This window comes from Pelophylax lessonae (assembly GCF_965119305.1).
Source record: "Pelophylax lessonae genome assembly, chromosome: 6".
NCBI lineage: Eukaryota > Metazoa > Chordata > Amphibia > Anura > Ranidae > Pelophylax > Pelophylax lessonae.
The window spans coordinates 105,397,468-105,423,758 of NC_138773.1; the positions used below are offsets into that span (position 1 = coordinate 105,397,468).

The 26,291-nt window shown below is 41.4% G+C and overlaps 1 protein-coding gene across 1 annotated transcript in view; it reads left to right on the forward strand.

Moving 5' to 3' along the window:
- BAIAP2L1 (BAR/IMD domain containing adaptor protein 2 like 1) overlaps positions 1 to 26,291 on the forward strand; it is a 191,229-nt gene that overhangs the window by 142,954 nt on the left and 21,984 nt on the right. Inside the window, exons 4-9 of the mRNA XM_082262453.1 lie at positions 9,226 to 9,287; positions 14,538 to 14,609; positions 15,715 to 15,852; positions 16,608 to 16,760; positions 19,260 to 19,427; positions 23,344 to 23,494. Coding sequence (XP_082118579.1) covers positions 9,226 to 9,287; positions 14,538 to 14,609; positions 15,715 to 15,852; positions 16,608 to 16,760; positions 19,260 to 19,427; positions 23,344 to 23,494 — 744 coding nt within the window. The remainder of the gene's footprint in view (positions 1 to 9,225; positions 9,288 to 14,537; positions 14,610 to 15,714; positions 15,853 to 16,607; positions 16,761 to 19,259; positions 19,428 to 23,343; positions 23,495 to 26,291) is intronic.

Consider the following 26,291-nt stretch of genomic DNA (forward strand, 5'->3'; position numbering starts at 1 on the left):
ACAATTGGTCTGAATGTGTATGAACTTGTATGACAATGACAGAAGCGTGAGCTCTCTCAGATCCTTCTAAATTCTACAGATGGAGGATGGCCCACCAAGGAATAAAGCTAATCCTGCTTTTTTTTTTTTTTAAGCAACACCAACCTTAGGCCATAGTCTCTCATCTGTGCATTGTGCTCATTGTTAACTGTTCCTATGACCTTTTGCGAAAGCAAAATGCTGTTAATGTTGCACCAATTAGCAAATATTGACTCAAAGCCTTCACTGTATCATATCTCCAGTACGCCACACTGGGCACCAGCTGCCTGCCAGCCTTCTCAATAGATTGTAAGAGCTAGAATGCTCTATGTGTGCACTGAGGGTGCAGGATTAACTATCCATATAATACAAGGTTAGTAGTGAGGACAAATACCTAAGTAAAACTTGGTTTAGTTAAGTAGAGCAATATCACACGTCATACGTAAAAACTATAATGGGCAGTGAGAATTGCTGACCACTGCATCCAATAGAAGGTTTTAAGCTGAAGCATTTTTTTTTAGATTTGCTGTGTATATTACCTTTATTAATGGGTGAACTATTTGAGTTATGCTGCGTTGGTTCAAACTATTATTTTCATTCATCCCGGGGAGTACTGTAAGCGCCACCATTCTGGCACTAATATGTTGATAATAGAGGGTCACTTGCCCCTCCACCTCACCGAATCATAAAATGTTTTGTATTCTTTTCACGGTAATTAGATGGTTCACATGTAGCTGATTTTTATGGGGCAACAGGCTAGAATGTGAAACTGACCTCTAAATCTCTAAATAAAAATATGTTTATGTTGGCATTGAGGAGTATTAAATGGTAGTGCCCTAACACCTGTAATGGTTAACAGTCATGTAAAAGTTCTTTCAAGCCATGTAGGTGGATGGCAGGCAGTGGAACATTTTACTCCCTGCTCAAAATGTTAATCTGATCAAAGATTTTAATTCCCTTTCTGACTATTTAATCTGATTATAGTCTGTAGGTTACTTTAGACACTTCATGTTTATTACCAAGGGATGTATGTACATTTAATAAACATGAGGCTTCCCTGGTACTGAAGTGTTCCACACTCTGTATTGTACCAGCTCCTGTTCTCTCTGCACACAATTGTTCTTTCATCAGATACTCACTTTTGGTGATTTTCTGTGGACATCCAGACAATGTGAGGCTCTCAGTTTCCTTAACTAGAGTTTAGGTTATCACATAGACTGTGTTCTTGAGAAGCCGCATAGTTGGATGTAGACGATAACTGGGTTGACATGAGGGCAGAATTACTCAGGTTACATCTTAAGGCATTGTATTTCCGGTTATTGGGTCTCATTCATTGTTTATTGGCAGGAGAACAATGACCAGGATTGGACTGACAGTATGAATTCTTGTTAGATGAATGGGGCACTTAGACTGTCCTTTTTCAGTATACTTTAATTATGATTGGTTATTCTGGATAGTGGATAGAAACCTGGTACTTGAATGCCCATTGAACAGTTCATATACTATTTCCATTTTACACAGTAAAAGCCGAATTTTATCTGTGAAACCAGCTAGCTGATTATTCCTAGCAGATTAGTAACTACTAGTGAATATTAAATTATATAGGTCTCTTTTACAGGACTATTATGGTTAAGGCAAGCAAGATACATAATAGTATAGAACTGCTAATAACCTTCAGAGTGATGTATATCCATCCATGCATGTACAGTCCAGAGATTTTTTACATTTTTGTAGTGTAGCAGGTTTTCAGGCATTGGGTCTGCCATTGTTACTGGTGGCACCTTCAGCCCATTTAAGCTGAATACCCAAGTGTGAGATTGGAGACCATGACCATTCCGGCATCTTTGGTTTGTTTTGTTTATTTGATAATGGGGATGGGAGAAGGGAATGAGTGGGATACTCCTCTGGCTCAACTAGGTACAACTGGGACACTTTGCAGAAAAATGCCTGTTAACGCTGTCTTGACGCCGGCTGGATGCCGACCAAGGCTTGCTGGCGCTTCAAAAATACTGACTTGCTGAACTTGTGCTTGAACTTGACTCTTGACACTCTGGTTAGCTGAAAAGTCCTGTAAACAGCTCCCTCCAGCCCTTCACTGACTGAAGTAGCTCTTTTGTAACTGCTTGTGCTGCTGCAACTCTTAACACTGCACGCTGTACACTTTAACTCTTCAGGGCCCAACCGCTGGCACCCCCTTTACTATTCAGGGTCCTCTCACTAGGCACCCCCTCTATACTTGATGGTCCTCTCACTAGGCACCCCCTCTGAACTTCAGGGTCCTCTCACTAGGCACCCCCTCTACACTTCAGGGTCAACTCTGGCACCCCCTTTACCGCTAGCTGGCTCCTGGATCCCTTGGACCTTCACTGGAGTGTTCCCCTCTGGTAGGCAGACCCCCAGGGGCAGTTTACAGTACTCACAAACTGGGAATACTTTCCTGAAACTGGACCCCCTCTGCTCTGCTGGTCCTCGGCACACCGGATCCTCTCTGCAGCTCAGCTCACTCTGTCCCCTCAGGCAAGCCGCCCGGGACACCCGATCCTGCTGACAGGAGGAGAGACAGCCGTACTCTCCCTCCTGGGACTCTGCTTCAAGCCAAAGACGCTGCGTCATACGCTCTCCTCAAACTTATACCCACTCCCAGAATCCTGTGTGGCAGAATCTGCCTTTCTGGGGTAGATACATGCCTGAATGTGCCATTGATTGGGTTTCCTCCACTGCCCAATGAGAGCCATCTCTTGGAGCCAAAGGGGGGGGGTCTCCCCTCTCAATGACCACACCTGGGAGACATGACAGCCCAGCTGAAAATCATGGCCCTGCTGTTAGGCAGCTAAGGCCCACTATACTTTGCCTAGCTTGGTGCTACATCAGCTTTAGGCCTCAAAAACACAAAGTTTTGATTCATGCACATTCCAGGGCAGTGTTTACCGGCATGAGGATGCACAGGTGTTGCATGCATCCCTGTGAGGGAATTCCCATTGCTGTCATTTGGAATAGAGGGGCCGCATTGACATGTTACCTCAATGCAGCCACTGCATCCCAAACAGCTATGGGACTGCCAATGCAAACTCTGTGCCTCCCCATGCCGGTAAACACGGCCCTGCTCTGGGCTTGCATTAACCACTTAAGCCCCGGAATATTTTACCCCCTTCCTGACCAGGGCCTATTTTGCGATTTGGCACTGCGTGACTTTAACAGACAATTGCGCGGTCGTGCGACGCTGTACCCAAATAAATTTACGTCCTTTTTTTCCCACAAACAGAGCTTTCTTTTGGTGGTATTTGATCACCTGTGTGATTTTTTTTTTTTTTTTTTTTTTTTTTTTTTTTTTTGATCATGCGCTATAAACAAAAAAAAGAGCGACAATTTTGCAAAAATAACAATATTTTTCACATTTTTTATATGAAATTCCCCAAAAAATATAAAAATCTTAATTTTTTTTTTAACCTTTTAGGCCAATTTTTCTGCTACATATGTTTGGTAAAAAAAAATCGCAATAAGCGTATTTTGATTGGTTTGCGCACAAGTTATTGCGTTTACTAACTAAGGGAAAGATTTTTGTCATTTTTATTTATTTTTTTTAACGAGTAATGGCAGCGATCTGCGATTTTTGCGGGACTGCGACATTGCGGCAGACCGATCGGACCCTTGACTGACATTTTTGACACTTTTGGGAGTACCAGTGACATAACTACAGTAATCGGTGCTAAAAATATGCACTGTTACTGTAAAAATGACACTGGCAGGGAAGGGGTTAACTTTATTGGGAGAAGGGGAGGGGTTAAGTGTGTCCTTAGGGGCGTGCTTCTAACTGTGAAGGGATGTGGCTGTTTGTGTAACAACAGAGAAATACGATCCTGCATAGCAGGACCGTATGATCTCTGTTCTTACACAGGGGAGAATGACAGGTGGCTTTGTTTACATTAGCCGTCTGCCTTTCTCCCTCTCCACCCGAGTGACACGCGCGGGGGCGCGCCTCAGGCGGCGCACGCTCGCCCCCTAGAGCCTCACAGGCTAGTGACGTACCCCTAGGTCACTTTGTCTGTGAGGGGCTGACTGCCGCCGTATATAGTCGTGCGGCAGTCGGCAAGTGGTTAAACTGCCCCATGTGAATAAGGCCTTACTAGATTGTGTTTTTCTGTGCTAGCAGCCATGATAGGAGGAGGTGACTGTAGTATACCTTTTTATTGCATTACTGGAAATTAAGTCAGATGTGTGTGTGTTGAAATTCTTGCCCATACTGTAATATTTTTTTTTTAACAGACTTTGTCTTGCATGAGCACATACTGTAGCCAGTCTGTGAGAGCCGGAATTGTTTGTTGGTAGGGGATCAAATACTGATTTACTTGCTGAATTACAACTCAATTTATAACCTTTTATCATGTGTTTTTTCTGGATTTCTGGTTAATATTCTGCTTCTATCATTTAAAATGCACCTAAGAATAAAAACTTTAGAGCAGTGATGGCGAAATTGGCACCCCAGATGTTTTGGAACATCATGGGGAATGTAGTTCCAAATCATCTAGGGCAGTGGTCCTCAACCCTGGCCTACAGGGCCCACTAACAGGCCAGGTTTGCAAGATAACTGAAATACATCCCAGGTGATATAATTTGCTGCTCAGTGATTGCAGTACTCTAGTCTGCATCTCCCCAAGGTAATACTTAAAATCTGGCCTGTTAGTGGGCCCTGAGGACCGGAGTTGAGGACCACTGATCTAAGGTGCCAAGTTCACCATCACTGCTCCTATAAGTTTTATCATAGGCGTATTTTGTGCATGAGCATCATGGGAAATGTCGTTCCAAAACATCTGGGGTGCCAAGGTTCGCCATCACTGCTATAGACCCTTAACCCCTTAATTTCTAAGTGTGCAAACTTACAAAAGCTGCAAGGGAATCAAATAGATATAGTTTCCCGTGTGTGTTTGTGTGAAGAGAGATTTTTTTTAAATTAAGTAGGAAAACAGACAAGCATACCTACTCTATATACAGGCAGTGTATATACTCTAATTTAAGCTTTTGCAAAGCATGAACTCCACCTAGTAAATAGCTGCACTAGTCTTTGCAAACATCTGATGTCACTGTGGCAGTGCAGATCTGTACACATGCCAGGAGCCTCTTAAATATTCATCTTGAATTGAATTGTAATGGAAAAATACATAATAAGGTAAACAAAAGAAAAAGCAGCTGAGCAAGTATGAGCAGCTTTGCTTCCTGATCGTTTGGCACAGCAAGGTCACACCTTTCCCTTTCATCATGTGAAGTAAAAGAACAAATAAAAATAAACAAAAATCGCATGTGGTCTGCAAATGGTATGCAGAGCATCCATTTCTTATTATAGATCAGCCGAGAGTCGATTTGTTATCTCTGCTAACAAGCTGATATAGTCAATGTTGGGATGTAAAAGTGAAAGTCTGTAAGCATGATTTGACTACTGGCCACAAAACCCAAATAAACCCAAAGAATAAGAACCCTTATGTGGGGAGAAATAATACTAGGAGCATTGTGTCCAATGCCCCAATTGTCAGGGCCTAGCGCAGGAGTTCTAATCCTTCACCACTCTACTGAAAACTAAAAAAAAAGTTTTGTCAGGATATTCATTTTAAACGTAACGCTAGAGATCCCACTGCTGACTACTCTCCAAATATATTGTAACGGAACCGCAACCCACACTGTGCTTGTGGACCTCTGTCAGTATACCGCTTCCTCCCAGTCTTGAACATAGATATCAAATATCCTAGCCATCCCCATACAAAGCTAACAACTTAGCTTATACAAGTTAGTGAACCTAACATTTGAGCAACTCACACAGATTATATACAGCATGGACATCCTCCTCCTGATCAGATTACCCCATCATGTCAGGGGTTGCCTGATTACATTATCATATGCAGATGAAATTGTATACAGAAATAGAATTAACCTGAACTAATTATCTAGCTATCTGGAAAGAAAATATGTGAGTTCATTAATGACTAACAATGGGACAGACAGGCTTAACAGAATACAGATCACACCTTAATACACAGATAATAGGAAGAGACCACCAGTGACACTGTCTGTTTCTGACATTGAAGTACAATCCCCATACCATAAGTGTAAACACAGAACCCACTGTAGATACCAGGTGAGTATATCAGCATATTCAAACGAGGTGTGGAAGACAGGTGGGTGAGCTGATATTAGCATCTGCTATGAGTCTTTCTGTCTTGGGGAAACATGGACTTGAATCCAAGCTAACATTACTCCAAGGGCCCCACATATATTGTCTGTCTTTCATTCCCAGTGACGGTGAGTACCGTCACATATATGTTCTATTGTACGAGGCTATAAAAAAGGTGCATCTCTGCGCTGTGGTGAGGTTGCTAGCACAGATAAGTAATATACCAAACGTATTAACCTTAAGAAAAAGTGTTTAGGACCAAAAGTGAATGAATAACAATAAAATGTGAATACAGTGTTATAAATTGACAACAAAGAACCAATATAGTGAAAAATATAGATTTAAATGCACAGTCCCATTATAGGATCAGCATCATAAACTTATTGGTGAAAGTACATAGTTCAGTGCACAGATGTGCACAAAAAATTTGTGGTGACTTGAAAAGTCAAGTGATCCAGTACTGTGCTCCAGATCCATCCGCTGCACCCCTGTGAAATGGACACTCACGGGAAAAACTGTTTGCTGTTACAGCAGCAAACACGCACTCAGTGTAGATCAGCCATCTGTTGTGGGGAAGGCTGTTAAGCAACGCTCACCATCCAGATAAAGCTGTGGTAAATAAAGCTCACCGGGAGCCAGATGAGGTCTCCATAGTGTATTTAGTGGATGTGTATGTTAAAAGCCAAAATAAAGTGAATCCTAAAACCATAGGACAATGGGTGCCACTACCTACCCGGTATCGGACAGAGGCCTGACGTCAGCACTAGTGTCTCCTCTCCGACGCGCTTCATCCAAAAGGATGTTATCAAGGGGTTCAGAACAGATTTTCATTCAAGAAATGGACTTTTATTTATAATTTTTTTCTCTAACGCTTTTTTTTTTACTTTATTTTTGTTGTCCATTTATAACACAGTATTCACATTTTATTGTTCATTCACTTTTGGCACTACAAACTTTTTTTAATATTGCATGAGGCTGACCACCTTACTCGTATTGATGTAGGGTGATCAGAATAAATGTGGATTGCACATGCTTCACCAAGTAATTACTCTTATTAAGATGTTATTGAATCATACATTTACTATACAGTTTACACTTGAGGTACTGCAGATATTGACTGGCCATTTACAATAATTTACAGATCGCAGCAGACCTCGCTGAAACATGACCTTTGTGAAATTTCCTAGAAAGAACAGGCAGAACATTCAAAAGACATTGGTTGATTTTACTAAAATTGGAGAGAGCTAAATCTGGTGCACCTCTGTATAGAAACCAATCAGCTTCCAAGTTTTATTGTCAAAGCTTAATTGAAAAACCAGAAGTTAGAAGCCGATTGGCTGCCATGCACAGCTGCACTATATTTTGCTGTCTAAATATTTAGTAAATGAACCTCATTGTGTATGATAATGATATGTACTTTGTTCGAAAGTATTCGGCCCCCTTGAACTTTGCGACCTTTTGCCACATTTCAGGCTTCAAACATAAAGCTATAAAACTGTAATTTTTTGTGAAGAATCAACAACAAGTGGGACACAATCATGAAGTGGAACGAAATTTATTGCATATTTCAAACTTTGTTGACAAATAAAAAACTGAAAAATTGGGCGTGCAAAATTATTCAGCCCCTTTACTTTCAGTGCAGCAAACTCTCTCCAGAAGTTCAGTGAGGATCTCTGAATGATCCAATGTTGATCTAAATGACTAATGATAAATAGAATCCACCTGTGTGTAATCAAGTTTCCGTATAAATGCACCTGCACTGTGATAGTCTCAGAGGTCCGTTTAAAGCGCAGAGAGCATCATGAAGAACAAGGAACACACCAGGCAGGTCCGAGATACTGTTGTGGAGAAGTTTAAAGCTGGATTTGGATACAAAAAGATTTCCCAAGCTTTAAACATACCAAGGAGCACAGTGCAAGCGATAATATTGAAATGGAAGGAGTATCAGACCACTGCAAATCTATGAAGACCTGGCCTTCCCTCTAAACTTTCAGCTGATACAAGGAGAAGACTGATCAGAGATGCAGCCAAGAGGCCCATGATCACTCTGGATGAACTGCAGAGATCTACAGCTGAGGTTGGAGACTCTGTCCATAGGACAACAATCAGTCGTATACTGCGCAAATCTGGCCTTTATGGAAGAGTGGCAAGAAGAAAGCCATTTCTTAAAGATATCCATAAAAAATTGTCGTTTAAAGTTTGCCACAAGCCACCTGGGTGACACACCAAACATGTGGAAGAAGGTGCTCTGGTCAGATGAAAAAACAAAAACGTTATGTTTGGCGTAAAAGCAACACAGCTCATCACCCTGAACACACCATCCCCACTGTCAAACATGGTGGTGGCAGCATCATGGTTTGGGCCTGCTTTTTTTCAGCAGGGACAGGGAAGATGCTTAAAATTGATGGGAAGATGGATGGAGCCAAATACAGGACCATTCTGGAAGAAAATCTGATGGAGTCTGCAAAAGACCTGAGACTGGGATGGAGATTTGTCTTCCAACAAGACAATGATCCAAAACATAAAGCAAAATCTACAATGGAATGGTTCACAAACATATCCAGGTGTTAGAATGGCCAAGTCAAAGTCCAGACCTGAATCCAATTCAGAATCTGTAGAAAGAACTGAAAACTGCTGTTCACAAACGCTCTCCATCCAACCTCACTGAGCTCGAGCTGTTTTGCAAGGAGGAATAGGCAAAAATTTCACAAAACTGATAGAGACATACCCCAAGCGACTTACAGCTGTAATCGCAGCAAAAGGTGACGCTACAAAGTATTAACTTTAGGGGGCTGAATCATTTTGCACGCCCAATTTTTCAGTTTTTTATTTGTTAAAAAAGTTTGAAATATCCAATAAATTTGTTCCATTTCATGATTGTGTCCCACTTGTTGATTCTTCACAAAAAAATACAGTTTTAGATCTTTGAAGCCTGAAATGTTGCAAAAGGTCAAAGTTCAAGGGGGCCGAATACTTTCGCAAAGCGCTGTATATAGGTCTATTGATTACATTTCAAAAATAGCTTATGTTATGTGTTCTGTTCACAGGTTTGGTCCTGATGGACATCTCTACTGTACACAAAAAGCTAAATGAAGGCCTAGAAGAAAACGTATGTATTTTGCTAATATTGTTGTAATATAATTTAGTATTTTAATAAAACCACTTCAATGGCTCAATGATGGCTTTAAGGCAAATATTACATTTTTTGATGCTAAAAACACTTCAAAACAAACCTTTCAGGTTGAATATCATAAAAAACTTAACAGCATTCCTAACAAAAAGGACCCCTAATATGCCACAGAATATTAGCGCCCCTGCTCTATTTTCCTTAATGTAAAATAAAAAAATGAAGGAGCTAAACCGCCTAGTAGTGGTTAAAATATATACATAATAAAGCACAATAAATTATATATACAAGTATAGATGCATTAATTTAGTGTGTGTGTGTTACATAAGGCTTATTTAAGATACTGCACCTTCTAAACAACAGAAGGAGTGTCCTTTGCATTAACTTTTTTTTTAGCAATGCTTTCACTAGCTAATAGAAACCAATACTGATGCAAAATACAACAAACCTGTTGATGACGAGTGTACTGATTTTTTAATTTTGCATAGTAAATGCTTAGTTTCTTTAAAAATTCAGTTACATTCAGACGTATTTATTGATTGATCTGTCATTTGAATTCAAGAAAACAAATTCCCCTGATGTTGGAAGTTTAAATGCACTTTGATCATACAGCATATAGAAATAGTAATTTTAAAAAATAGATTTTATTCATACATCATAGAATAAAAAATATTACAAAACAGTGTATACATGGTTCGAACAGCTATAAAAAGACTGACTGCGAGAGATAGCGATAAGGCTGTAACTTCCTCCACTCGATGCGCTTCAGAGAGTGACTCTCTCCTTCATCAGGGGTGTGGAATGTGTCACTCAAAATCAATCACGTGACATTAAAAAAGAGCATTCCTTGTATTCATTAAAAACAAAGCTTGAGAATTCTGCTGAACCGCCCAAACATTCACATAATATATATATCACATTGTTTGTTGAAAGGCAGATAAAGAAATTTAGGGTGCAACACCCAAAGACCAAGGAACAGGTATCACTGATACCTAGAGGACTCCATCCAGGTTGTGCAAGAAAGTAAAGTGTCCTCATTAGGTGGGGGAACACGGCACATTCTACTTCTGTACAGCCACCCTGTTGGGATTTTTTTCTAAGCACTAAGTGCTGCTGGCTATAGCCAGCAACACTGATCATTGTGTTCTGATGGTGGGGAAGGCTTCCCACCGTGAGAACACAATAGATCAGTGGGAGTGATTTCCCCCATCTACTGCTAATGTGTGGATGGGGGAATCTGCACATTTTTATTTGTTAAACATGCTGGTTGAAAGAAAAAAATGTACAATGTTATGGCCTGCCTTTTTCCTGAAGGGTAACCTTAGCTTTTGCTAAACTTAAACAGAAAAAAAACTTACACCCTTTCTATAATCCAGATTGGATAAATACACTTTTTTTGTTTGTTTTACAAAGATTTTTTTTCATTTTGAAGTATTGCAACAGAGATATACAAATCCTCATACACAAAAGAACATGAGCAAAAAGAAAAATATCTGAGGCAGATGCATAGTAACATTTCCATCAGATCAAGAGAATGGTACATACAGTAACGATGCCAGCTGAAAACAGCCCTAGGGCTAGCAACACAGAGGGCAGGCTAGTAGACATAGGCAGTTGGAGATAATGGCCTCCACTAGGTGTACAAAGTAGGAAAGCGGTTAGAGTTCACGAGAGCCCTGCATAAATGGAGAGATCAAGAATAGAAAGCCTCTACCAAAAGGCCTTGGGGGGCAGTAAAGAAACAGGAGGGGGTAGGAGAAAGGGTTTGCTTGGGAAAGGAGGAGGGGAGAACAGAGCGGTTCCTGTGCAGTGCGGAGCACAGAGACGGGCCGTCCAGTCAAGAAAATGGCACGTAAGAAGCAGTCCAAGTTAAGATGGTCATCGTAGGAGATCTATGGGTCCCAAGTTTTCAAAAGCGTAATACTTTTATTTTGATGAATTGACCAGTTAGGATTTATGTCTGTAAAGCAAGGCCCTGACAACATCTTGAAAAGCTCTGTATGTGAAGTGATATCAAGAACCAGACAAAGATGCTCTCTCTTTTCTCTTTCGCTAGCAACAGAACTTCTGACAGAATTATTTAGGAATGATATTTCTAGGCCCTAATACCGTTACAAATGCTCAGGTTACCCTCTGACACGTTTTTAAGTGAATGACAAAGTTTGAAAAAGTTTTGGGACTATAATTTTTGACAAAACTAAAGTGCAGTTCTGCACTGTATACACCCTGTCAGCTCTAGAAACATGAAAATAGCTTTTTTGTTAAAGCTCGTCCATACATTGTTAGATTTTTGTTCGATAGTTCATAGAAAAATTGGTTGCCAGAACATTCTTTCTTGCCATTATTAAGTCAACCTATTTTGTTTGAAAGCCCATAAAATTTCATCCCGATCAGGTATTTCAATGGAATCCCAGACATATGGAAAATTGCATTCGCATTTAGAAATTTGTTGAAGAAAAGAATCTCTAAATGTGAATACAGTAGAAGAAATGTTTTAGACATCTAAGCGACCCAGCCCTAGCATGTAACGCACATCTGCCTGCATTTTGTGATGGCAGCTAATTTTCCCAAGCCAGTCTGAGCAGTTTTTTTTTTTTTTTTTGAGGAAATGACATCACTTTGTCAAATTATTTTCAGAATGTGAATAGGCAACATACAAATATTCTGCTTTGTGTCAATGAGCTAATTGGTCTGCAAGAACTCATACCAGCATATCCTGTGTATGTTCCAGACATACCAGCTCATTCTGGATAATGGTAGAGATTGCTATTTCATATAAGCTGAATCACAAAGTTGCTATTAATGATGATTTAAATATGACATGCCTGTTATTTATACTGGATTTCTAGGCAAAAGGCTAAAAATACAAAAAAAATGCTTACACTGAAGGCAAAGGGAGGTCACACCAAATATTGATTTGATTCGTATTTCTCTATTGTTCATTTACTTTCCATTGTATTAATTGATAAAAATAAATGAACACTTCTATTTATTTTTATTTATTACGGGTACTTATATAGCCCCATAAATTTACGCAGTGCTTTGCTCCTATATTGTACATTCATTTCAGTCTCTACCCTCAAGGAGCTTACAATCTAAGGTCCCTATTTTGCATTCATACATACAGTACAGATACTGGGGCCAATTTAGACAGGAGGAGCCAGTTATCCTACCAGCATGTGTTTGGAGTGTGGGAGGAAACGGCACAGGGAGAACATGCCAACTCCATGCAGGTAGTGCCGTGGTTGGGATTTAAACCATTATTTTTGAAAGCATTCGAAATTTTACAGACCTGCCTAAAACATTTGCACAGTAGCGTGTATTTTTACTGCTTTACCTGGCAAAAGGTCTGCAGTTAATCTTATGGTGCTTACACCTCTTCTGATATTTTAGATCACTGCTGCTTCTTAGTTTAGCATTTCTGTTCTATGCTCACTGGACAGAATTGATGTACTGCCTGAGGAAGCTCGAGATAAACAGGTGACATAGGAAGCGTGTGACTGACATATCGCTTATGACTGTGCAGTATGGAAAATATGTGAAACGAATGCCTGCATAGAATACAAATCCTCCGGTAGGTTAAATAGTAAACATAGATGAATCTCAACTGTGCATTTACCTGAAGCTTTCTTTAACAAATATAGTCCATAGCAATAGCGCAGTCCTTTGGACATTATTATCCCCTGCATGTACTTCAGGACATGTACATTTTTAAAGTTTATTATTTATAGGTATATGGTAGTAATAAAAAACACATTAAGGCAGGCTTCATGTACATTACAGCTGCTAAATTTGAGTTTAGGAAGCTTTTGTTTTGTTTTTTTGTTTTTTTTCCACACCCCCTAAACTCAGCTCCAATAAAAGCCTGTTTGACCATGTACACATAGGCTTTTAGGATCATTTAGGAGTTTCTATGATTAGGGGAGCTTCAACCTCACCCAACCTCCTCCTCCTGAATGTGGGAGAATCACGTTCAGGATAGGAATGTTTTGCCCCCTTGGCCGCAAAATGCGGTAAAATCGCAGCGCGATTTTTGTGTTTTTGTGTTTTCCCGCAGCTGGTGGTCATAATAGGCTATGTGGACACAAAGCCTATGTTCTTTATCACATGTACTGCAATTTGTATACCTGTTTTACATCTGTACTATTGTACTCTACCTTTTAGGCCCCTAGGAGCCTCATGCGGCATTTTCACAATGTGCCCTAGGTGGGTTTTGCTGCTTTCTCAGGAAGGGGAAGGAAAAATATTGTATACAAACGTTTTTGAAATTGGGTTTTTTTCTTTCACACGGTCTTACTTTTTCTGTACTGTCCATTACTTGTATATGTTTTTCCTCATCTTTTATAATGAATTTTTACAAATAACTAAGGAAAATATCAGTATGAAAATGACACAAGTAATTTTTTTAGGGGAGCTGTAGGGGCAGCTGTAGTACAGTGGTGGTCTACTTACTTGACAAATCTCTGTCTCTTGTGAATGGTCTCCTTAAAGCCTAGCACACATGGGCCCAATGTCGGACGACATCGGCGGGTTCAGTAACAACTGTCTGACATTCGGCCCGTGTGTATGGCAGTCGGTCCATCAGAAGCCTGTCGGGCATGCTGGAAAATCAGCAACTGACCGGCTCCCAATGACTCCAGTTGACCAGAGTGTTCTAGGGGTGGGGGGCGGCGTCCCCTTGTCAGAACACAATATCTCAGCAGGGGAGATGGTTATACTAACATTGGATTGTTAGTAAAGCCGCTCCGTCTGGAGCTGTCAGGGTTTTTTTTTTTTTCTACTTTTTCGCTCTTTCAACCCGCTGAATTGAAAAAAAAAAAGAAAACGAATGGTGTGTACCGGGCTTAAGTATGTCCCCAGTCCCCAACTATAGCATGTCTACAGTCTGTCCATCTCTTACAGCATGTATGCAGTCACTGGTGCCTTTCTCTAACATTACTTTTACTGTATTCCTTGCGATGCCCTTTGGTGATGCCAGGGGCTGCACTTGAGCCCCCTCCCTTTGTCAAGTAAGTTGATCACCACTCTACTATACTGTACTATAACATATTTTGTAGTTGCTATTTAGAGAATGATTAAACCTCAAAGTAGGTTAATGAAGAGGGGAACAAAGACACTTACTATGTGTTGGAATAAGGCACTATATATAATAAAATTATAATATTTGTGGCCACCACATCATTCTAGCCTGTCTATTTTAAAATCTTTTTCCAATATTTCATTTTTCTTCAGTTTCGAAAGTTCCATCGAGAAATAATTGGAGAACTAGAGAAGAAGACAGAACAAGATATCAAATATATGAATGTGAGTACATGGCTTGTGCTAGGAGTTGAGCTGCAGTAGTTTGTCTTTCATCCTCTGCTCTGTTACTTGCCATAGCGTTTAGCTATTTGTATACCTTGTGGCTTTGTTTCTGTGTACACTGAGGTGTGTTATATAATTTTACTTTGAATGAACTGCTGAGATCTTAGAAAATTCTGTTTAGACCTAAGAACTCTAGCTGTGAGGTTATACCGGCTGGTATTAAGAGAGGGATGGTGCCATAATTACATCTGCCCCAGAGCAATATAGTCAGAGGCGCTGGGAACTTTCAGACTTGCAAGTGTAGTCAGATGAAGAAAAAAAAAGCTCAATAGCTGTGGTAAGGCAGCTCCCACACAGCAAGGCTTCCCTTGATGAGCACCCAGTAGTATTTCAAATCATAGAAATAGAGAAAGGAGTGCCAGACCAAAATCTGACAAAAGTCCAAGATAGTTGTAATTGTTAAAAAAAAAAAAAAAAAAAGTCCTGTAAAAACAGCCAACTTGATAGCAGTTGCTGAGCAGCAATGGAGGCTTCCATCGCTGCTCAGCAGCTGCTTTCAAGTTGTTAATACCTATCCAATCTAGAACTGTGAAGTCACTGTTTTCTGAGAGTCCTTCCAAGTTTTATCCTGTGTAGAACCCTAAAGGGGAGTGCTGTTGCCTCCGAAATGTGTTTGATGTTTTATGTGATTTCTTCTATATCGGCAACAATTAAAATGAACTTGGACTCTTGTCTGGTGCTCCTTTCTGTACTTCTGTAATTACATCTGTGTTTTTGCCTCTGCCTTAGACCCAGTGGCTCAGGCTCTCGGTAACCAATTTGGGCAATGTTTTGCCACCATATGCTAACTGCAAGGACTACATCCAGAATTAGTTTTATAGCTTTCAATGACGATATTTCTAAATTTCTATTTTATGATTCTGCATACAATTAGATTGTTGTTTTTGTAAACCTTTTTTGGGCATGTTGGTTTTGTCATGCTATGTTGCCCCCAGTTTGCCATCCTGATAAATAAAAGCAATGCTCTAGGTCTTATACAAAATTGAAAGGATTCTAGGATTGTGTTTTTCAGTATATTGAATCATATTTTGCCTTTTGCTGCCAGGCCACACTAAAGAGATTCCAGACAGAACACAGACATAAAATTGATTCTCTTGAGAAATCACAGACAGAACTAAAGAAATTGAGGAGAAAAAGCCAAGGGGCCAGAAATGCATCCAAGTATGACATGAAAGAATCAGAGGTTTGTACGTTAAACCATCTTGTATATGAGGCATTGCATCTGTGCAGCTACTACATGTATTTATATGTTCAACTTTAGTAACTTTTTTATTTATATCAGTTTTGCTTTTTAATGTCTTTTTAATAACCTGTTTTCTGTAGCCAACAGAATAGTTTAAAGCAGCCTTTCTCAACCTTCTCCACACAGAGGAACACTTGAAATCACTTTCTGGGCTCAGGGAACCCATGCTAAAAATTACTGTACATCATTAGTGTGATGGTCAATGGGAAGAATGCTCTTTACACTTGTAGACATTGGGAAGAATTACCCCCTTACAGGTCGCCAAAAAGATTAATGGTGTCAGTTGGAACCTGAGAAGCAGAAGTTGCTCATTGCTCAAGGACCCTCCGGCAATTTCTGGAGGAACCTTAGGTTTCCATGGAACCCTGCTTGAGAAACCCCCGTTTAAACTCTTATGTCCAGCATATAATGGCATAAATATTCTAGCACATTCTTAAATTTATTCTCCGGGTGTTCCTTTGTATTTGCTCACTGTGTGCAGTATTGCAAAATATGTTGATGTATAAATTCATAAGTGATTATTCCGCATAGGGTGGCAAGGTTTTTAAAATGGTATATTAAATGGAGTATACAATTGTGTACCAATAACACATTGAAAATATTTTTAAATTTCTGCGATCAAAATGATACTTTGACCCCTGTCTCGCCAGTAGTTGGTGAAAATTAAGTCTTCTATTCTTCTTGTGTATATATAGTACTTAGAGACCATCAGTTCCCGCCAGAATGATATCCAGAGATTCATAGCTGAGGGCTGTAGAGATGCACTATTGGAGGAGAAGAGACGTTTCTGCTTCCTGGTGGACAGGCACTGTAGTTTTGCAAATTATCTCAATTATTATCACATACAGGTGAGAATTCATATTATAAATATGTAGAAATAATGTTTTTTTATTATTGGAATACAAGCCAAAGCCACATACCCTGCATTAAATGTATTGTTTTCAGACAGTAAAAGTTTACTTAGCAAAATGTGATTTAGTAACCGTCAGACTAAAAAGAATGTAAGGAAAAGGTGCAAGGATATAGTTGTCTGTTTTAAAGAGGTTGTAAACCTCCAGAAAATAATAAAAAGCCTGAAAGACAAAGGCATACATCGCATACTAGCGAATTATGCGATACTTACCTTAGAACAGGCATGTCCAACCTGCCGCCCGGGGGGCGCATGTGGCCCAGAACCGCAGACAATGCGGCCCACTGTCCCCTGACAATTTTTATTTATTTTTTGCTGGGGAGCAAGGAAGTTGGGTCGGGGGCACGGCCACAGCGGCTTCCAACTAACTGTAGGCAGAGGCTGCCTCGAAAGGGATCATCCTCTAGTTGTGTTAAATTAGTGCTGGGGGGGGGGTGGCGTCAGCGCGGGAAGGGCGCGGCGGCGTTTTATCACTTATATACCTTAACTATAGTATATATTTTATATGCGGCCCGAGAAAATTTCTCTACACTCAATGTGGCCCAGAGAAACCAAAAGGTTGGACACCCATGCCTTAGAACAAAGCCCCCACATTGCCGCCCACTCACCGGTGACTTGACCAATAAGTTTAGCTGTCCTATTTCCTGGTTTGCGTTCCTCCGGCCATCTGATTGGCCGGAGCCGCAATGACATCGCTCCCACGCATGTGCGCGGAAGCCTCTGTTTTTGGCACAGGGCTCTGAAGGAATGGCACGGGCGGCCATTCAGAGCGCATGCGCCAGTGATGTCACTGGCTGCATGCAAAGTAAATATCTCCTAAACGGTGCAAGTTTAGGAGATATTTACAGTACCTATAGGTAAGCCTTATTATAGCCTTCCTTTTGGTACAAGTTAGAGAGGGGGGTTAACAACCACTTTAAGTCCCTGTTCACTAGCTTTTGTGCAGTTTTATGACTGAATGTTTGAGAATATCAGCTTTTTGATTAGGCTATATCTCTTTGGATGTAAAAACTGCTGCATGACATTATCGGAGTTTGTATGTTGTACCTGGGTTTTTGAGTTTTCTTTCATAATCCAGAGGATAGACACGTTATTTATTGGTCACAAAGTTTGGCCCTATTATACATTAGTTTAATTTAGGGGCACTAGATGTGAGCACATTCAAGGGCGGGATTTATACTCTCTAGTGGCGATTGGCCAAATTTGTTAACTCTTTAAAAATCTTTTTTTTTTTTTTTTAAAAGCTATAAGCATTAATACATCTACCTACCCTTTCTTAATGCGTGGGTACCAGTAAAGCATGCTTGTTATACTTAATGTGGAACCTAATGGGTCAATTTTCCTCATTGTTTAAAAAAAGCTGTTTGATCCTGTCTTCTCTGATCCTTCCACAGTCCCCAATCCATCCCCTGATAGAACAAAGCCTAGGGGACAAGCTGCACATGCTCAGTTTGGTGTGTATTGTTAGAGAGTTTTTGTGTTTTTTTTTTCTTGGGAGTGTGCATGGGATCGTCACTGTGCAGATAGAGGGTCAGGGATCATTCAGCCTCATAGGACAGTCAGGGGAGAATGAAAACTCCTCCTACAAGCTTTAACCAGACACTGATCGAAGTCACAAGACTGCTCTAACTGCTGATGAGAAAAGATATTTAGCAGTTTATATTTACTATATGCACAGATCCTCCCCTTCTTCCACTGACTCCAGAACATGTCTGGAAAAGACAGAGCCTTTGGAGTCAGGCTGCACATGCTCAGTTTGGTGTGTATTGCCAGAGTGTTTTTTTCTTTTTTCCTGGGAGAATGCATGTGATCAGCACAGGGCCAATCAGCACTGTCCAGGCAGAGAGCCAGGGGTCCTGGATCCTGATAGGACAGCTCAGTGCAGCATGAAAACTCCTCCTACAAGCTTTACCAGGAACTGTTACAAGACTTCTATATACTGCTGGTGAGAAAAGGTTTTTAGCAGTTTATATTTACTAAATCAACTGCATTTCCGTGTTCCTTGTACTGTGGGAGACCAGATATAGTAGGGTCCTGAGTAAAGTAACACTTTACGGTTGATTATTACTATCCTTTTGAGAAATAGGAGTACATTATATTTTTTGCCAGGATGTTATAAGGCTGTTATAAATCTTTTTCCTCAAATTCACAGTCTGATTTGATGAGACCCAGGGTTGCTTCATTTCTCTTAAATCCATTTGTTGTAAAATGGGACAATTGCCCATAGCAAACAACCAAAATGCACAGTATTCATCTTTAAAATTAAGCAGTAAATCTGATTTGATTGCTATGATTAAGAGCTGGAGTTTTGCATCAGTGTTTGTTAATCAGTCCTAATAAGGTGGAGATGAGCTGTAGACATTGTAGAAACTGTAAAAAAAAAAAAAAAAAAAAAAAAACCTTTTTAATGCCAACCTTTTTTTAATAATCCTGACAGAGTACTGATCTGCTCACCGCCAAAATACCCAAGTGGCAGGAAACGTGTACTGATGTCTCACAAGTTCCAGACAACATCAGTAACATGATCCAAGATATAAAGACGCCTGGAACCACTCCTATCTCTGGTACCCCCGAACCATCTCCACTCATGGACAAGAAGGCACTGGTAAGACTGAAGTAAAGGCCACCTCATAACTGCCAGTGGTGACATTTCTCCTTACTACTAACTGACATTGGCTGCTTTTTGCCTGTCATACAGCAAGGTGTTTAAATGATTTCAACCAGTTGCAAATCTGTGAGATTGCCAGTAATAAATTATCTTGTTGTTTATGTTAGAACATGTATCAAGTTTATTGCCTTCATGTTGAAGCGTTCATCACAAGCCAAACCTCCATACATTGCATGAAGTAGAAAAAAATGATGGCGCTGCTATAGCCAGACCAGTAATGCAACAGGGTGGATGTGAGGGATGAAAAGGGGGGTAAACAGTTAAAAAGATCAACATATGGAGGGAAGAGGCAGCTCCCCTATTTAGGTTCCGAGTAAACCGAATGTGTGGAAACCTACATTTCAATTATTGCCTATATAATGGAAATTACATTGTAAAGACAGGACTATACAGGTCCTTCTCAAAAAATTTGCATATTGTGATAAAGTTCATTATTTTCTGTAATGTACTGATAAACATTAGACTTTCATATATTTTAGATTCATTACACACAACTGAAGTAGTGCAAGCCTTTTATTGTTTTAATATTGATGATTTTGGCATACAGCTCATGAAAAACCAAATTTCCTATCTCAAAAAATTAGCATATCATGAAAAGGTTCTCTAAACGAAACTATTAACCTAATCATCTGAATCAACTAATTAACTCTAAACAACTGCAAAAGATCCCTGAGGCTTTTAAAAACTCCCAGCCTGGTTCATTACTCAAAACCGCAATCATGGGTAAGACTGCCGACCTGACTGCTGTCCAGAAGGCCATCATTGACACCCTCAAGCAAGAGGGTAAGACACAGAAAGAAATTTCTGAACGAATAGGCTGTTCCCAGAGTGCTGTATCAAGGCACCTCAGTGGGAAGTCTGTGGGAAGGAAAAAGTGTGGCAGAAAACGCTGCACAACGAGAAGAGGTGACCGGACCCTGAGGAAGATTGTGGAGAAGGACCGATTCCAGACCTTGGGGGACCTGCGGAAGCAGTGGACTGAGTCTGGAGTAGAAACATCTAGAGCCACCGTGTACAGGCGTGTGCAGGAAATGGGCTACAGGTGCCGCATTCCCCAGGTCAAGCCACTTTTGAACCAGAAACAGCGGCAGAAGCGCCTGACCTGGGCTACAGAGAAGCAGCACTGGACTGTTGCTCAGTGATCCAAAGTACTTTTTTCGGATGAAAGCAAATTTTGCATGTCATTTGGAAATCAAGGTGCCAGAGTCTGGAGGAAGACTGGGGAGAGGGAAATGCCAAAATGCCTGAAGTCCAGTGTCAAGTACCCACAGTCAGTCAGTGATGGTCTGGGGTGCCATGTCAGCTGCTGGTGTTGGTCCACTGTGTTTTATCAAGGGCGGGGTCAATGCAGCTAGCTATCAGGGTATTTTGGAGCACTTCATGCTTCCATCTGCTGAAAAGCTTTATGGAGATAAAGATTTCATTTTTCAGCACGACCTGACACCTGCTCACAGTGCCAAAACCACTGGTAAATGGTTTACTGACCATGGTATTACTGTGCTCAATTGGCCTGCCAACTCTCCTGACCTGAACCCCATAGAAAATCTGTGGGATGTTGTGAAGAGAAAGTTGAGAGACGCAAGACCCAACACTCTGGATGAGCTCAAGGCCGCTATCGAAGCATCCTGGGCCTCCATAACACCTCAGCAGTGCCACAGGCTGATTGCCTCCATGCCACGCCGCATTGAAGCAGTCATTTTTGCAAAAGGATTCCCGACCAAGTATTGAGTGCATAACTGAACATAATTATTTGAAGGTTGACTTTTTTTGTATTAAAAACACTTTTCTTTTATTGGTCGGATGAAATATGCTAATTTTTTGAGATAGGAATTTTGGTTTTTCATGAGCTGTATGCCAAAATCATCAATATTAAAACAATAAAAGGCTTGCACTACTTCAGTTGTGTGTAATGAATCTAAAATATATGAAAGTCTAATGTTTATCAGTACATTACAGAAAATAATGAACTTTATCACAATATGCTAATTTTTTTGAGAAGGACCTGTATATGAAAACCGCGCAGTCATGCGATGTATGGAGACAGAAAAAAGCAGGGGGGTGCCTTTGAGTGTGGAGTATTAGTAACCGCTACATGGTAGTGATGAATAAATAGAGCACTCACATTTGATGGAGGAAAAATCAGCTTGTCATCTGTGGAAGTCATAACATCTCTACCAGAGATTGGCAGGCAAGCGGCTAGGGTTGTGCAGAGATTGGCCGGGAAGCTGCTGGGTGGTGAGAAGGAAGTGCTGGAGAATGAAGAGGCCAGCGGCGTGGTCTGCATCAGTGTCTGGGTGTCTTTGGCTTCTGAAATGCAGAGTTCGCCAGAAAACGGCTGAGCAGAAACACAGGAGGACTGTGGCTTGAGGACACAGAGAAGCCGCCGCTCTACAGCGTTGCATGCGGTTTAACTTCCCCAGCCACAACACTCCTGTCTTTCTGCCTAGCCGCTTTCTGCGAGTGTCAAGCAAGTCAAGGACACCCAGACACTGATGCACACCATGCCACTGGCCTCTTCATTCTCCAGCGCTTCCTACCCAGCACCTTCCCGGCCGATCTCTGCACAACACCAGCCGCTCGCCTGACGATCTCTGCTAGAGATGTTAAGACTTCCACAGATGACAAGCTGCTATTTCCTCCAAATGTGAGTGCTATATTTATTCATCACTACCAAGTGGTTTACAATACTCCACACTCAGAGGCACCCCCTACTTTTTTCTGTTTCCATAAATTGCATGACTGCGCTGTTTTCACTTATAATGCTGTCTTTGTAATGGAATCCCCATTATGTTGGATATTCTTGCATCTGTTCTCTGGATATTCTTGCATCTGTTACCTAAACAAAATCATGTAGGATGCTTCCAATACAATCCTGCCAACAAAGTTTCCTCTGAATCTAACAAGCTGCACAGCTTATATTAAACAGTTTATTGAATATCACATTTTTATATTTAGAAACCAGAAACAAATTATAAATTTACATAGTCTCTCTATCCCAAGCCTATGGATATGCACATAATAATAAAAAAAAAAAAAAAAATACCCTATTCCATATATTACCCACAAAATATCTGAAAACGGTTATAAGTTTGCCTCTTAAATATAAGTATTACAATAAATATTGGTGAGACCCTAAACAAGTGATATCTGTAAGTATTTTAAATAGTACCATAGTAAAAAAAAAAAAAAAGAATACTTCTGGGGTGCTCAAATATAAAGCACCCCTGAGTAGGACTTGGGTTCTACCACACATGGTGAGATTTAGGAATTTAATTCTAGTTGGACCTGTATGCTGCATTGGTACTGATCCAGTGGATTTTTTTAAGTCAAAAATGTATTTTACACACAAAAGTTATCTACAACACAAGATCCCGCAGGCTATAATCTTGCTGTTTAGTGAGGGAGAGAGGTTGTAGAGAAAAGTAGTCTAATTTAAACCAATTAATGTCATACAACTTTCAGAAATACATATTGCAGATCTGTTATTTTTTTTCCTGTATTTGATTCTGGAGTATAAATATAACTTTATAGATGAATCTCTGTCATCAGGAAACGTGTTCAAATATGTCACTGTTCGCTTATGACATATACAGTGGTTGGTGGTTGTATATCAGTGATGTGTCAACCTAATTATTTGACAGCTATATCTACTTTTTCTAGATATATGGTAATAATCTACTGCTTTCACTCGTTTAGCTTTCAACACTAATACATTACTAAAAGTTGTTCATAATGTAATATTGCATGGTGTAGTAGTCCTCATTCATTTTGAGAAACATAAGCAATTTCCGGTCTCTATTCATTTGAATAATGTAACCGTCTTAAAAGTGTAAACATTTTGGATATGTTTCAGATGGCTGCAGATGGCGACACCATCTCAAGGAACACATTAAGAATGCCTCCAGCACCCCCAAACCGAGCACATCCCAGTCCCTTAGTAGATATGTTCAACAATCCCGCAGTTGCTGAGAAGCCAACATATGACCGGATAAAATCATTACAAGGTATGGACCTGCCTGTAGGTAGACTAACACAGGAGGGTTAACGCCCAAAATACCTGATGGCATATGTTTGTTTAACACAGGTTATGCTCATTACTTAAAAGATAAGTGCACTTTCAGAAAGTGCACCTATCCTTCTCTGCACCCCACCTTCCCAAACCCAGATGTTAACCATCAGCTTTCCACAGCACAGCCCCCCACAATGTTTTATTCTACAGTGAAATTTTCTGTTCAGGCCTAATGGATTCCTATAGAGATTATCTATGGGACTGTGTGCTTCTGGAGATGGCCCATAGAGGTCTGTGGAAAATGACTGTGAAGAGAAGATTTCAATGCAAGATTTAAACATTGCAACAGACCATGACTTAGCAATGTAAAGTAAGTATGCGTCTGGATTGGAGGGAAGGCAAAAAGTTGACAAGGACCCTTTAAATCATCTTTTTAATGTCTTCCTATAGATAACAAAGAGAGGGCCAGTGCAATATTTGCTAAATATGAAATATTGTCGCTCAGACCTTAGACAGCTACCCCAGCAATTGTAACAAGTTTTTGTGAACTCAGATTATCTGAAAGTACCATGGTGAGATTTCGAGAAGATGAGGAAAGCTAGGTAAAACAGAATCTGATGTATAGGCTGAAGGAAACTTTGCATGAACTCACAATGCCTCTTCCCTTTCCTGCCTGGCCATCATTTTAACCTTACGCTTTCAGTATTTTCTTACTCCCTAACTTGAAACAAGTATGCAGCAAGTGAAGGTGGAACTCCTAAATATTTGCGCTGGATCATTGAAGCAGAGAAACAGTGTAACAACTAAGCAACTAACCGTGGTTAGCCATGATAGCTTAAGTATGCCTCACATGACAAGAATTGGACTTTACCTCCTACAAAACACTGAAAAGCAAGGACAAAAGAAACATTTTCTTGCTTCAAATGTCCAGGACCTGGTACTGTTTCAGGGAACTGAATTGCGAATTGGAGCTAATTGAACAGACAGTGGTGTCCAGGTGCAAAACTGAAGGTAACTCTTAGGGTGTCAGTATATCAAGACATTTTGGGCAATTTCATGCTCCCAAATTTGTGGGAACAGTTTGGGGATGGCCCCTTCCTGTTCCAACATGACTGCGCACCAGTGCACAAAAAAAGGTCCATGAAGACATGGATGAGCGAGTTTGGGGTGGAGGAAATTGACTGGATTACTGGAATCATGTCCTGTGATCTGATGAAACCAAGATAAACTTATTTGGTTCAGATGGTGTCAAGCGTGTGCAGGGCCGGCACTACCGCTAGACGAACAAGGCAGCCGCCTAGGGCGTGCACTGCCGCCTAGGGCGCAGCCATACCTCCCGCTCCCAAGCGTCCCTGATTTGCCGGGATGTCGTCTTCCTCCCACCCCACCCCCTGACATCTTCATCCACCCTGTCATCTTCCCACCATCCCACCCCCTGTCATCTTCACCCCCCATCAGCTTCCCACCATCCCACCCCCTGACATCTTCATCCCCCCTGTCATCTTCCCACCATCCCACCCCGTCATCTTCGTCCCCCCTGTCATCTTCCTACCATCCCACCCCCTGTCAGCTTCATCCCTCCTGTCATCTTCCTACCATCCCACCCCCTGTCATCTTCATCCCCCCTGTGATCTTCCTACCATCCCACCCCCTGACATCTTCACCCCCCATCAGCTTCCTACCATCCCACCCCCTGTCATCTTCATCCCCCAACAGCTTCCCCCCATCCCACCCCCTGTCATCTTCAACCCCCCCCCCGTCATCTTCCTACCATCCCACCCCCTGTCATCTTCAACCCCCCCCCCGTCATCTTCCTACCATCCCACCCCCTGACATCTTCACCCCCCATCAGCTTCCTACCATCCCACCCCCTGTCATCTTCATCCCCCATCAACTTCCCCCCATCCCACCCCTGTCGTCTTCATCCCCACTTTCAACTTCCTACCATCCCACCCCCTGTCATCTTCACCCCCCCTGTCATCTTTCTACCATCCCACCCCCTGTCATCTTTCTACCATCCCACCCCCTGTCATCTTTCTACCATCCCACCCCCTGTCATCTTTCTACCATCCCACCCCCTGTCATCTTTCTACCATCCCACCCCCTGTCATCTTTCTACCGTCCCACCCCCTGTCATCTTTCTACCGTCCCACCCCCTGTCATCTTTCTACCGTCCCACCCCCTGTCATCTTTCTACCGTCCCACCCCCTGTCATCTTTCTACCGTCCCACCCCCTGTCATCTTTCTACCGTCCCACCCCCTGTCATCTTTCTACCGTCCCACCCCCTGTCATCTTTCTACCGTCCCACCCCCTGTCATCTTTCTACCGTCCCACCCCCTGTCATCTTTCTACCGTCCCACCCCCTGTCATCTTTCTACCGTCCCACCCCCTGTCATCTTTCTACCGTCCCACCCCCTGTCATCTTCATCCCCACTGTCAGCTTCCTACCATCCCACCCCATGTCATCTTCACCCCCCTGTACCCCACTGTCAGCTTCCTACCATCCCATCCCGTCATCTTCACCCCCCCCCCCTGTACCCCACTGTCAGCTTCCTCCCATCCCACCCTGTCATCTTTCTACCATCCCACCCCCTGTCATCTTCACCCCCCCTGTACCCCACTGCCAGCTTCCTACCACCCAAGCCCCTTCAATTTTCTGGTGCACATCATATATGATGGACGCAGGAAAATTTCTTTCTTCCAGTGAGAACACGGACACAAGGACATTTGTCCATCCAGTGAAACCACCAATGCAGGGAAGTTTTTATTTCAGTGACACCACCGATGCATG